Consider the following 15,351-nt stretch of genomic DNA (forward strand, 5'->3'; position numbering starts at 1 on the left):
GGCAACCCTAAAATATCTATTACACCAGGCGCCTCCTTCGGGGCATGACCGGTATCCTAGGAAGTCTCAGCCCCGGTCTCCTCATCGACCTCCCTAGTCTGAGAGAGATCGGCCTCGTGGATCTCCTGTTCAACAGCTGCCCGCTCCTCGGGGGATGTCAGCCCATGAGCCATGAAAGAATCATCCTCCTCGGGCTTATCTCTGAGCCGAAAAAGCAAGTCCGAGTAGGGTGCTCGAGAGATGGAGCTCTCCTTTGGCTTACGGGCCAATCTTCTCTTTGGTTTCTTCTTCTCTAAGCTCGACAAGCCCGGAGCCTTCCTTATCTTCTTCTCTCCTACTGCAGCCTCGAGTTGTCCCAAAGCGGAGGGATCAACGGGAAGATCCTCATCCCCTACTGAAGGCCTAAGTCCAATGGTCTTAGGGTAACCTGCGAAAGGAAAAGTGAAGAAAAGAAGGTGAGTATGATACGAATGGGAGAGCCAGCAGTTACCTATTCGAGGAAGGGTCTTATCGTGAGAACGGGATTCCCAGCGACCCCTCGAGAGTTTGCGCCATGAGTGCTCGGAATAAGGCATATGTGAGCAAATGCCCTTGATCCACTCCTTGAGCCGAGGGACAGCGCTTGGGACTCGAGCAACAACTGCACCACCACAAGTAATAATGAGGGAAAAGGAGATAAACATAAAATCAACATTTAAAGGAAAGTTGTACTTACGTGATGCATTCCACCTCTCGGTCTTTACCCGAACAAAGCGTCCCTGCTAGCCCTGATCACGGTCTTCATCGATACTCGAGAATGGGGCTTTGCTAGCCCAACGTGTGAGCTTTATTATCCCCTCTTAGAAGATTTGAGGACTGTATAGACAGAGTAGGTGATCGATGGTGAACCGACGGGATTCAGTCTTGTTCGCAAAATATCAGAGGAGGATCACGATCCTCCACAGCGACGGATGAATCTGACTGAGGCACACTTCTTACCTCTTACAAAAGTTCAGAATAACTGAGCCCACCAGGCCCAATGTGAAGGGATAGGTATAAACACTTAGATAACCCTCCGCATGGGTAGTAATGTCGTCCTCAGGACCGGGGGCCACTATGTTCTTGCCCACCCAGTTACAGTCCTTTTGGACCTCGGGAAGGACTTCTTCGGTGATCGAGCATATATATCTTGATGCCACCTCACCCCGAACCTGCACCGACGAGGGCCTTTCAACCTTGAAGTCATAAGCAATCGAACAACCACCGGGGACGAACAGTTTTAAGGGAGGCTCGGGAGCCAGTTCGTCGGTAGCTCTATCAGGAGTGGACCTCTCGAGGACGACCATATCGGGAGTGATTTCCTCGATTTCAGCAGTCAGTTGTGAAGAAGAAGAAGCGACTTGGTGCGGAACAGATTTTGAAGTTTTAGCCTTTGTTATTTGAAAAAAGCTTGAAAAATATGAAGAAAGGTTGAAAGATGAAAAGTCAAGTGCACTGGTTTGAGTGAAAATTAGGTAAAAACTCGAAACTTATTGAGGAATATTCGAGAACAGAGGTAAAAGTATGAGAATGAGAAGAAGGTTAGTGATATCCTGAAAATTGGAAAGTGGAAGCTTGGTCAAAAGTTAAAAAATAAACGAAGGAGGAAAGTATTTATAGAGGTTTCACGCCGTTTCGCATTCAGGGGTGACTTGCCTATGGCTGATGCGTGTTTGTAGTCATCGCGACACGACTAATAGGACGTTTCAAATTCTTTTTCATCTCTATCACTGCGTATTAAAGAAGGAATCAAAGTGCATATGTCGTTTCTCGTCATTTTAGTAAACTTACTCTCAAAGAAACGAGGGGACTATCTGTATAATGGTGAGACCGAGCTCGTGGGACACCTCGGTTCTCGATGAATTAAACGGAGCATAGACATGACCGTAAGAAACCAGAATTGGAGCAAAGAGTCCCTCGAGTTGGGGTCTGGCTAAAACACCTGCCCTATGAGGAATCGAGGCCACGTCCCCCAGACCGATTCAAATTCCAAAACTTCGGAGACCATTACCAGATAATCGAGCATGACTAACAAAGGGTCGGTATATCCGTACCCGGCCGGATATCACGGCATGAATCTCAGCACGTATCGGCAAAATATCAGTGATTGGTAAAACAGAAAATTGTTACCTTTTATGGAATTGTACCTAAGGTAAAACTCCCCCACTATATAAAGGGAGTCTAACTATTCATTAGACAACTATTGTAACACGCATATCAAGGCAATATATTTTTATTTTCTCTGTTATTCAAAGTTCTTGCTTTATTTCACTAGTTCTTCATTATTGTAAACCTGGGACCGAAGGCAGACAGTTTCATCAAGTTGTTACTGAATTCAAGATCGCTCGCTTTACTTGTTTGGAAATTAATCACGCCCCTTACTTGTTTAATCTAATGCAATTTTTTATTTGTATTAAATTAATTTGTGTATCCTTAAAACCACATATAAATTTAATTGTTATCCGTTTTTGACTGAAAACAAACAGACAAATAAGGACTTTAACTGGTATGTGTCTGCAGAAAAAGTGAAAGGTAAACAGTTGAACTTTTGTTTGACCATAAATTATATTGTCAAACTAAGTATATTAAAATTTCTTTTTTCCTCTACTTGTTAGCCTTTTTGTACTCTACTTCATCAAAGATAAAAATTGTGTGGTTTTAAAGATGACGGACATTGTTACAGTTTTCATAGTCATATACACAGTGTGGCAATGTCAGAACTTTAAATGTGAGATCATAAAAAATAATAGTTTAAAAAAAAGGAAATTAGTTTCATCAAGATTTATCTGCAAATTAAAGTAATGGATTAGGTAAAAGCAAACATCTTAAGAAATAATCATGCAGTGTGCGTGAACTGTACCAAATGATTAAAAACAGAAGAGAGACTAGATGAGAAAATCAAATTATAAGATTTACAACAACAACAAACCTAGTGAATTCCCATAAGTTAAGTTTGGGGAGGGCAGGATGTACGTAGCCATACCTCTATCTTGGAATGGCAGAGAGGTTGTGTCACGACCAAAAATTCACAATGGGCCGTGATGGCGCCCAACGTTACTGAACTTGCACTTTAATTACTCCTTCCTAGTCCTGCTCAGCTTGAAACCTTTAGACTCAAGAGTCTGTCTCTAAACCTCCAGCCTTTCATTAACTAGTCTCTACGTCTCATCAATCAGAACAACATCATCTGCAAATAACACACACCATGACACATCCCCTTGAATGTGTCGCGTCAATGCGTCATATTTTATATTAATGATAAAGAAGTTACCAGAGTTGTTCTCATCCTGAAACCAACATGCATTACATTCTGATAGTACTGAGCTTCACATAGTACTCCAAATGACTGGATCAAGTAAGACATACATTTTAGAAAGTGCATAGACAATTAGATTGATTAAACTTTCTAAATAAAGCTAATTGAATGCCCAGAGAATCAAGATTCTGAACCTTCCATTCATGAGAAAGAAGTAAACTAAGTGATCACCGTTACAAAACCAGATAATATAATTTAGTTCAAGGTATTTCCTCCTTCCTCATTGACTCCACTTTGCCATTCTAGGTCGGTATGGACAGAAAGAAATAGACGAGCATTCAAGAATATCAAGAGCTATTTAATCCTTCCTGATAGAAACAAAGGGTCCACCAAACTGTATAGAGAACCAGGTTTTCTATCAGTTCCCACTGAACACACACAAACAACGATAAGTAAATGGCACAACAATGTTTTACGTGGAAAACTCCCAGCTTACGGGATTAAAAATCACGACTTATACTTGTAGGATTTCAACTTCACTAACTGAGCAAACTTTAGATTACAAACTATTGTAATCTAGGAATTAACCTCTTAATCGCTCACCTACTTGTAATAACTCTATTACAAGCCTCTTTGTAATAACTCTATTACAAAGCTCACACTTTGACTAACTCTATCCAAGACATAAACACAAGGTTTATGGTTTTATAAATGGTTTCCTATAGAATGCTTCTAGCTAAGCTGAGTAAGAATTACAAGTAGATCACTCTAACAAAGGGAAAACAATACTAAGGACATATGGTAACACAATGCTGGAATCTGGTCCTTCGTTCTGTTGTTGCTTTGTTCTTGAAGCCTTGAAGTCACTCAAAGTCGGCAACACACTTGAGAGAGAAACTTGATGATTTAGGGTTGTGCAAGTATTTGTTTTTCCCTTGCTTCATGTTGGTAATATACAAGTGATGTCATTGGGATGATGTATGCAATTATCTGGTACAAGGCATGCTCCATAAAGTGACTGTTGCACTGTTTGTACTATTGAGTGTGCAGAGAAACAGTGCAGCAACTATACAGCTATGGAGAGTTTACTTGTAATGTAAGCAAGGGAACTGGTGTCCATCTGTTCCCTCTACCGTTTCTTTGACTCAAGTTGTTAGAACCAGTGCCAGACTTGAGGCTTGTTGTTCTTGATCACTCTGAGGATGTGTAACAGGTTCCCAATCTGGTTCTTATCATGAAGTTTCTTTTATCATCAAAATACAAAAAGGCACATAACTTATTAATTTTTCCCTTTTTGATGACGACAAACTTATAATTGAAGTTCCCCCTGAGAACCAGATCTCTATACAATTTTCCCTGCAAAACGACTTTATTCCCCCTCTCAATGCTCCCCCTCTCAATTAATCAATTTTCTTCCCCCTTTTAGCATCATAAAAAAATTATACATAAGTAAAGGCAAAAAGAAGTTTAGCAAAATTAACTCATGCCACATGTGTGCACACAACATGGCTAAAAACAGAGCCCAAGAGTATAAAATGCGTAGCAAAATATGAGATGCTCATTAATTTGAAAGAGAAGAGAACAGAGATAGTAGAACCATTGTTACACAAACATCCACATAAAAACAACTTAAAGTATAAGCCAAAAGAACAACAAAAGACACTAAAGTAGAACAAACATAAGTCAAACTGGACACTGGGAAGGGAACTGTTTAGGGGCACTAGAAGGGGAGGAAGGGATGAGGAGGCAAGGGTTCTGAGAAGGATGTCCATTCGAGCATTTTCAGACAGTTGCTCGTTCATCAGCCGCTCCTTCAGGTTCTCGACCTATTTCCTCAGGTCTGTATTTTCATTGGTCAGGCGAGTAACCTCTGTGCTTTGTACACTGCTACAACCAGGTTCCTCCTTGGCCTGGCTAAGCTGCCCTTCAAGAATGGCATGCCTCGCCTTCAACCTCCTTATTTCCTCATTTGCAGCATTCTGAGCATCAATCAATTGAGAAATAGTGAAATTATTGTCAACACCCCCTTTCTTGTCAATACACTCACATTCCTCCAAGGTTGTCTTTGAGAAGGTTTGCTTGCGAGTTCCCACTGATGCTCTTCCCAAAGGGTCTTTGAAGAATTCAAACACCTTAGTGAGCAAGAACCCGTAAGGTAAACCATGGTTTCCGTCCTTGAAATCTGCCACCTTCTTCATGTGCTCAATCATAATAGCAGGTAGATTGATGGTGGTGTATGCATCCAGAGCTTCCATGAGGAACAAGTATGATTTTAAAGTGATTGAGCACCTTTATGCGCGTGGAAGCAAGTCCTTATTCACCATTTCAAACATAAGTTGATATCATGGAAGGAGGGCCTTCTTGTGCACCTGCTCCCCCTGCTGCACAGCTTGATCCTTCAGAATGACTCTTCTAAAGTTAGGGGAACATGTCCCTTCAACAGATGAGAGTCCTTCAGTAGGTACTCCCAAAATACTCCCTTGAACAGTCTCGTCCATCACAAAATCTACTTCATGGACCTTCTAGAAAATGTTATCATCTTCCACTGTAAACATATATGCGTAGAAGCTACGAACCTCCTCCTCAGAAACCTTGGGACTCTGATTGGCAAACAAATGAGTCCACTTCTGAAATTTGCAAATGTCCACTAGCTGTTTCATCCCTGACATCTCGAGAATGTCAGCGTCAAATGTTCTTCCCCATAGCACCCTCTTCTTCCTAAGGTTTTCTCTGCTTTCAACCTTTGACACACTCACTTTGGCCTTCTTGGACGAACCAGGTTCCTCTTTGTCACTAGCTTTCCTCTTCACAGACGTTTTCACATTTTTCTCCTTCTTTTCAGACTTCTCACCAGATTGCTCACCAAACTTCTCTCCCTCAACATTCTTCACTTCATCAACCTCTACAGCTTTCACAGATGAACCTTTCTTGGGCTTTGGAGTCACAGGTTTCTTAAAGGATTTACGAATTAAGGAAGCAGGTTCCTTATTCACCCCTTCATCATCAATATGAACAACATTTTCTAGAGGCACATCTTCCTCATTCACTAGCTTTCCCCCTTTCACTAACCACCTCTTCTTTCATCCTTGTTTTTCTTTAAAACAGACTCAAAAGTTTCCTTCTTTTGTAGCCTCGTAGTGGGTATTTTAAGAATGTGCTCTTTGGGAACTACCCTACCACTTCTAGAAGCAATAAAGCTTGCCACAGTCACATTATCATAGTCTTCCTCACTATTTTCATTTTCCTCTTCAAACAGGGGTCCATTGCATCAAAGTGAGGAGAAGGAGCGAGATCAATACTGGCATGGGGCTCTTTTGAGGAGCATGGGGTGTCATCCCAAGTGGGAACAGAGTGCTCTTCTTAGGCAGAGGGATCAGGTACCTCTGTTGTTTCCCCAGTAGTACTGACTGTTGCCAAGTTTTCAAGAGGCACCAGTTCCCCACCTTTAACTATATGCCCTTCACCTTCACCTTGAGACCCAGTGGTCACATCACCACCCTCGTACCCTCCAACCAACCCTCTTTCAGTAGCAATCAATAGCATATTATCTATTGCTTCTCTCTCATTTACACCAGAATAGAATCAGAAGATGCAGGAGGAATATTACCTGTCGGAGTAGCAATATTCATATCAGAACTTGGAGCGGGCACTTATGATATTTCATCACTGCGAACAACATCTTGTTGGGCTTTAGAGATTTCCCCAATTTGTTGACTAGAGACTTTTTGTCCCTCTTTTCCGTCTACTATTTTGTCTGCCATTTTTTTTGGCGAGGCAGAGGGAGAGGTCGCAACAACAAATCTTTTAGGGGTTTGAGTCTTACAATTGCAGTGAGAACCAGAACTCGATGGGGTTGGAGAAGAGACACGAGGTGGTTGTTGGTCTGGTATGGGGTTTTGACTGGGTAACGGTTGGGACCTAGACTCTCGTTCCAGTGCTTCGTGAGACGAAGACACTGTAGGGATGACACTAGAAGTGTTTGAAATCTCTGGATTCTGATACATAGTGGAGTCTGGAATTAGAGACACAAGATAGAGAGGGTTTGTTTTTTAAGAGAGAGGGGAAATTTTGTGGCTTTGATGATGATAGTTGGGAAAGAGACGTCTTTTGGGGTTATTTATAGGGGGTGAGGGACCGGTTATAAACGGGTATAACTTACTGGGTAGACGGGTCAGTTTGTAAGGGGTGTGACGTTTGAGTTTTAAATGGATGAGAGATAGAGACGGAAACATTTAATGACATGGCACTTTAATAGCTGTTTAAATGTGCATGAAAGTAAAAAATGAACTACTAACCTAAGTCAAGGGAACCAGGTTCCCTGACTTAGTTTTGTAAATGTGAGCCTCATCCTTTTACCAAGATGCAACGTTATAATCTTCTTGTTTGCTCTGTAAATGCAATGTGTGTTTACCTATAACAATATAGAGATGAGTTAAAAATTGCTAAATACACTTTTTAGCAGTTTTACCTATTTATTCTTTCATAGCCAATCATTGAGGGACGTTGTACTCAGTTTGATTTTATAAGCCCCAATGCCAGTCGATTCATTTCAAAGTTCTCTCTGCTTAGTGCTTTGGTGAAGATATCTTCCACTCGGCCCTCTATTTTGCAGAGCTTCATGCAGTTAAGACCTTTTTTAACATTATCTCTGAGAAAATAATGTCGCACATCAATGTGCTTTGTTCTCTTATGCTGAACCGGGTTCTTTGCCATGTTGAGAGCACTAGTGTTATCACACAGTAATGGCACACAATCAGAAAATACACCAAAATCTTCCACTTGTTGCTTGATGAACGGCAGTTGAGCACAACAAGAGGCGGCTGCCACATATTCAGCTTCTGCAGTTGAAAGAGCCACAGAGTTTTGTTTCTTTGTACCCCATGAAATCAAACATGACCCGAGAAAATGTGTCATGCCAGATGTTCTCTTTCTATCCACCAGACAACCAGCATAATCAGCATAAGTCAAAATCGTCTCCTAAAGGATAGTAGAGATCCAGGTCCTGTGTTCCTTTGAGATACCTTAGAATCCTCTTGGCAGCTTTCAGATGAGATTCCTTTGGACTTGATTGGAATATAGCACATAATCCCACACTGAATACAATATAATGATATTTGTCGGCTGTGAGATACAAGAGTGAACCAATAATACCTCTGTACATGGTTTCGTTCACAAGAGAACCAAGTTCATCCATGTCCAGACAAGTGGCAATGGCAATATGAGTATTAATGGTTTTTCAACTTTCCATTTCAAATCTCTTCATATGCTCTTTAATGTACTTCTGCTGACTTATCATCGTTCCCTTAGAGGTTTGCTTAACTTGCAAACCTAGGAAGAAATTTAGCTCCCCCATCATGCTCATTTCAAACTCGCTTCCCATAAGCTTGGAAAACTCCTCACGCAAGGAATCATTTGTTGCACCAAAGATGATGCCGTCAACATAAACTTGCACAATGAGCAGGTTCCTCCCTCATTTCTTTAAAAATAGAGTATTTTCAATTCTTCCTCTTGTAAAACCACTTTTCAGAAGGAACCTGGACAACCTTTCATACCATGCATGGGGGGGCCTGTTTCAAGCCATATAGTGCCTTGTCAAGTTTGAATACATGTTCAGGATGCTCATGACACTCAAAACCAGATGGTTGTTTGACAAATACTTCTTCCTTTAAATACCCATTCAGAAATGCATTTTTGACATCTATTTGGAACAATTTGAATTCCATATGAGATGCAAAGGCAATGAGAATTCAGATGGCTTCCATTCGAGCAACTGGGCAAAAGTCTCATCATAATCAATACCTTCGTCTTTTTTATAGCCTTGAACTAATAACATGGCCTTGTTCCTTATTGTATTCCCAAACTCATCAAGCTTGTTTCTGAACACCCACCTAGTTCCTATAACAGTTTTGTCCGAGGGTCGAGGAACCAGGTGTCATACGTTGTTCCTCTCAAATTGATGGAGATCTTCTTGCATAGCAGTAATCCAATCAGCATCTTTCAATGCTTCCTTTATTATTTTTGGGCTCAATTTGAGAAAGGAAAGCTGAGAAGGAAAGTGAGCTTCTTGTCGTTGATCTTGTTTAAATTACTAAATCAAGAGGAGTGATCACATTTTGGAGAGGATGTGAACTTTTGTGCTTCCAGTTGGACACCTGAATATCATTGTGAGAATACCTAGGTTCCATTGAATGGGATCCATTGTTGGAATCAATGGAGGAGTGAGTGCCACTTCTCAGCTCAACATTAGGAGTTCCTTGCATGACATCAACAACTTTGTTCACTGCTTCAATTGTTGTGATAGAGGAACCGGGTTCTTCCGTATCAGCTAGAGATTCTGCTGCATCTTCTTTGTTGGATTCCATGACTTGAATCATCAAGTCAACCTTTCCATTTGCCATCAGAACCATATCACCAGTTACAAAATTGGTGACAGTGCAAGTCTTTGATAAGAATTCCACTTTATTTCCTTTGTCGCAAATTTGAGAGACACTCAGTAGGATATATTTCAAGCCATTCACATAGTACATATTCTCAATTGATGCAGTGAGTGTCTCCCCAACTCTTCTTACTCCTAGAATGTATCCCTTTTTGCCATTGCTAAAGGAAACACTCCCTCCTTGCAGGGCTTTGAGTGAAAGAAAATCATCGGTGCTTCCAGTCATATGCTTAGAGCAGCCACTATCCATATACCATCTTTGGTTTCTTCCTTTCATTGCTCCCTGCACAAGGAAATTAAGGATTAGACTTAGGAATCCAAACAAGTTTGGGTCCCTCGTAGTGAGGAAAAGGGTGAATTAAACTTCTTTTTGTCCAAGCAGGCATCACACGTTTTTTATTTAAGGGACTGAGTTCTTTAGCAGTAGTTACTTTTTCAACAAAAACTTTGTTTTTTTGTTGGGACTGAAATCTAGATTTACAAGTTTCTTTAAAGTACCTAATGTTAACACAGTGAGTGCAAAGCCAGTTATTAGGGACAGTAACGTACTTGCTATGTGTATTGTAGGGAGTCTTTTCCTTTTGGAACCTAATTCCCTGCCTGTTCCCCCATTGTTTTTATACATGGAAGTGATTGCATGAGAGAACGAGGTCCACTTTAGATATTTTTTTAGGTCATTTTTTACTCTGTCTAGATCTTCCTAAAGTTGTTTGTTTATTTCAAGTTCAGCACACAGACTAGATTTCACCATTTTGAGCTCATTTTCAAGCTTAAGGTGTGCCTCACTTGCAACTTCCTTTCCCTTTTGGGTGCTCCCAGAACTGTTTTCCCTTTTTAATTCCTCAATTGTTTCTTTTAGATTCATAACTTCTACCAACAAGTCATCTCTCTCATGCTCTACGTTTTCAATCTTCTCAGTTAGAGCATCATTTTCTTTCTTTAAATCCTCAATAGTTTTTTTTAAATCGACCATTACAACTACTAGATCATCTCTCTCATGTTCTACCTCTCCCAGTTCTATAGTTAACATATTTTTATCACTGATGAGATTATGATAAGTATCAATTAGAACATTTGCCAAGGATATAATCTTCTTTTGAGAGTAAGACTTCAAATGTCTTTGAACCTCCAGAAAACTTAGCTCATCGTCATCATCGTCTTCATCATTGTCAGATTTTAGCCATCAGGGCAAAGATAGAGTCATATCTAGCTGCTTTGCTTTAAACGGCCATCATAAAGGTGTCACCTTGTTTATCATCTTCCCTAGATTCACCAAAGGAATCTCCCCATGCAGTAAGAGTTTGTTTCATAACATTGTCAGCAACATCTTTTCTCTTGAATCTCCTGTCAGGAACTGGGTTCCTTTTGGCTGTTTTGGCTGTGTTGTGCTTGTACTGGTCTTTCTTATGTAGAGGACAGTCTTTGATGAAATGACCTAGCTTCCCACATTTATGAAACAAATCATAGCCTTTTGGTCTGCTGGAGCAACCCCTTTTTGGAATGCCTCCATTTATGCGAACCATTTTCTGAAATCTTTTTGTCAGATAAGCCATGTCATCATCCTCACCACTTGAGTCATTGTTGTCGGCCTTGACGACCAGGTTCTTCTCCTTTTTGGGTTCTCTTCTTTTATGGTCCTTCTTTTTCTTCATTTCGTACGTCTTCAGATTTCCGATGAGTTCATCAATGGCCAGCTTTTGCAGATCATGTGCCTCTGTGATGGCATTGACTTTGCTTTCCCAAGAACCAGGTAATACACTAAATATTTTCCTGATAAGTTTGTTCCTTTGAATGATCTCTCCTACAGAGTGAAGCTCATTGATGATGGAGATGAATCGAGTGTGCATGTCCTGAATGGACTCATCATCCTTCATCCTGAAGAGTTCATACTCAGTGGTGAGCATGTTGATCTTTGACTGCTTGACTTGAGTTGTTCCTTCATGTGCTGTTAAGAGAGCCTCCCAGATCTCCTTGACAGATTGACAGGCTGAAATTCTGTTATACTCGTTTGGACCAATACCACAGACAAGGATATTTATTTCTCAGAAGTTCTTCTCTATAGCTTTGTGGCAGCATCATTGTACACCTTCCTTGTCTTTGGAACTGTCACTGCTAGCTCGCCAATGGTCTTTATGGGAACGAAGGGTCCATCGCAGATGACATCCCAGAGCTCTGCATCTTCAGCCATGATAAAATCATGGATCCTTGTCTTCCACCATCCGTAGTATTGTCCATTGAGTCTTGGTGGTCTATAGGTAGATTGACCTTCTTCAAAGTTTGGTGGAGCAGCCATGTGGATCCTTTCTAGGTGTTAGCCTTAAAGAAAGAACATGCTCCGATACCAATTGATAGAAACTAAGGGTCCACCAAATTGTATAGAGAACCTGGTTCTTCATCAGTTCCCACAGAACACGCATAAACAACAATAAGTAAATGACACAACAGAGTTTTACGTGGAAAACTCCCAGCTCACAGGATTAAAAACCATGACCTACACTTGTAGGATTTCAACTTCACTAACTGAGCAAACTGAAGATTACAAACTATTGTAACCTAAGAATTAACCTCTTAATCCCTCACCTACTTGTAATAACTCTATTACAAGCCTCTTTGTAATAACTCTATTACAAAGCTCACACTTTGACTAACTTTAGCTAAGACACAAACACAAGGTTTATGGTTTTACAAATAGTTTCCTATAGAATGGTTCTAGCTAAGCTGAGTAGGAATTACAAGTAGATCACTCTAAAAAAGATACAACAATACTAAGGACATATGGTAACACAGTGCTGGAATTTGGTCCTTCGTACTGTTGTTGCTTTGTTCTTGAAGCCTTGAAGTCACTAAAAGTCGGCAGCACACTTGAGAGAGAAACTTGATGATTTAGGGTTGTGCAAGTGTGTGTTTATCCCTTTTCTCATATTGGTAATATACAAGTGATATCATTGGAATGATGTATGCAATTATCCGGTATAAGGCATACTCCATAAAGTGACTGTTGCACTATTTGTACTGTTGCGTGTGCAGAGAAACAGTGCTAGCGACTTTACAGCTGTAGAGAGTTGACTTGTACTGTCAGCACGGGAATTGATGTCCATCTGTTCCCACTACCATTTCTTTGACTCAAGTTGTTGGAACTAGTGTTAAACTTGAGGCTTGTTGTTCTTGATCACTCTGAGGATGTGTAACAGGTTCCCAATCTAGTTCTTATCATGAAATTTGTTAGATCATCAAAATACAAAAAGACACATAACTTATTACTTCCTATTCTTATTTTATTTCCGTTTCCTTCCTATTATATGTTCATGATAAACTTGGACACCTTCTCGGTGCCATTAAATGAAAGAAATGAAATAATATGCATTTAACATGATGAAGATTGAATCTTACCACCCCAACAAAAATCAGAAAAGCATATAAGTGGCCCACCCAAGCTGGATCACCTCGTTCCAGAGACTGTAAGCAATATCAAGTTAATAGTGATACATATAATATTAAGACAATGCAAAATAATACAATACTTACATGCATAATATGAAAAGAAAAAGAGCTATGGCATACCAGAATCATCAGTGTAGTAAAATTGATGGATATGACATGCGAGATAGTAAAATTAAAGTTGCTCAGGTGTGCAAGTATATATTAGTGTCCTCAATGGAAACGTATCATAAGTGTAGTATAGACACACATAAATGTATCATCAGTGTAGTATAGACACACATAAACACTTAAACACGTTGGCCTTGTATTCCATATTAATCAGGTCATTGACACGTATTCTTCTATTTCATATATCTTACTTGACAAACAACATACGATGTATACAAAACAAAAATACTGTCAACATAAGAGGTTTCTCTCTTCAGCTAAGAACAATTCCTCCAGTCGTTGCAATGACACAATTGAACTTTCAACATGTTCGTAAAACAAATGAATCAAATATCAAGTGTGAGAAAATAAGTGAGAGGAGAAATGTCAATTACTTCATGACTTGATGAATACAAGACGCACCTATTTATACGTGTCAACCATGATACAGATATGATAGTTGTCCGGTGGGACAATATCAACTTTCTAATATTTCAACTCGAACATTCTAACACTTAATATTCCAAGTCGCTCCTTCAAACTCAAAGTATGAAAACCACATGGTTTGTATTGGCACATCACTCTTGGCTTGTGCCTTGGCATTGCACGCGACCAATGCAGCTGCCGAAGATTTGAATCCTAGGATGCCAATCAAAATATATACCTGTTATTTAAAATATACATACATATATTCAATCCTTTTTGCGAAGTTATCGGGGCCAGTGACCCCTCAACCCAAAGGGTAGGTCCGCCTTTGTTAATCAGACATGAAGAGAAAAATGGACCTTCATTTACCTCCATTGGGATCATCAATACTAGCATAAGAGAACAAAGAAGTGAAGCAAGACCTAGCTGCTGGTAAAGTAGAACCATTGTAATGGAAATACGAAATGGAGTTGTGTAATGACCCAGCCTGTCGTTTTGAGCATTTGTATTCCGTTCAGTTATTTGAAGTCTTGAGTAGCATCGTATGATGTATTATGACTTGTGTGAATCGTCGGTTTTGGTTTCCAGGTTATTCGGAAATGATTTGGAAGAATGATTCTCAACTAGGAAGCTTTAAGTTGGAAGAGTTGACCAAGTTTGACTTTTTAGTACTTGACCTCAGATCAGAGTTTTGATAGTTCCGTTAGGTCCGGATGATGATTTTGGACTTGGGAGTATGCCCGAACTTGCATTTGGATATTTCTAGAAGGTATCGACACTATTTGGCGAAAGTTAAAAATTTGAAGGTTTGAAATTTTCATAAGTTTGGCCGGGAATTGACTTTGATGATATCGGGCTCGAATTGTGGTTTGGGTGATTTGGAATAACTTCGTTATGTAATTTGAGACTTGTGTACAAAATTTGAGTTCATTCCGAGTTGATTTGATAAGGTTCGGCACCAATTTTAAAAGTTGAAAGAGTCAAAGTTCATTAAGTTCGATTTGAGGTGCGATTCGTAGTTTTGAGTTTGTTATACGTGATTTGAGGCATCAAGTAAGACCGTGTTATGTTATGGAACTTGTTGGTAAGTTTATACGGGGTCCCGAGAGGCTCAGGTGAGTTTCGAATACGTTTGGATTGTGTTGCGCTCGTTTTTTGATGTTTCAACGTCGTTTCTTCAAGCATAAGTGGTACCACATTAAGCAAATAAGCTCTAATTTCTGTTTTGATTGAAGCATTAGATTCGTATCATAATTTTAAAATTATAGCAAATGGAATCATCAAGTTTCAACATCGTATGAGGCATTTATGGTCATTTTACTAAGAATTAGGTTGCCAGATTTTTCAGATTAATTATGAAATTGACACTGAATTCGTATTTAAAAATCTGCATTATTTCCAAATATTGAAATTAACATATCTCCTTCATTATAAGGTCAAATGGAGTGATTCAAAAGTCTAACTTGACTGAAATTTCACAAGGAATCCATTGGAGGCATCAAAAGTGTTTTTGGGACTGTTTGGCATACAAAACGAGGCAGAACAGATGGACAAAAATATTTAATATCGAGAGTTTGTTCATTTGGTCATATTTTGAGTTGCGGAGCTCTGATTTGGGCAATGTTTG

General features: G+C 39.8%; 1 protein-coding gene across 1 annotated transcript; it reads right to left on the bottom strand.

Annotated features, from left to right (window-relative positions):
* Positions 1 to 9,354: 9,354 nt before the first annotated feature.
* On the bottom strand, positions 9,355 to 12,003 carry LOC138905947 (structural maintenance of chromosomes protein 3-like). Its single transcript, XM_070194461.1, has 4 exons — positions 11,797 to 12,003; positions 10,957 to 11,680; positions 10,459 to 10,868; positions 9,355 to 9,993 (listed from the first exon to the last, which is right to left on the bottom strand). Exons 1-4 carry the CDS (start codon positions 12,001 to 12,003, stop codon positions 9,355 to 9,357), a joined length of 1,980 nt encoding a protein of 659 aa, XP_070050562.1.
* Between the last annotated feature and the right edge of the window lie 3,348 nt (positions 12,004 to 15,351).

Source organism: Nicotiana tomentosiformis, chromosome 2 (assembly GCF_000390325.3).
Source record: "Nicotiana tomentosiformis chromosome 2, ASM39032v3, whole genome shotgun sequence".
Classification (NCBI taxonomy): Eukaryota; Viridiplantae; Streptophyta; class Magnoliopsida; order Solanales; family Solanaceae; genus Nicotiana; species Nicotiana tomentosiformis.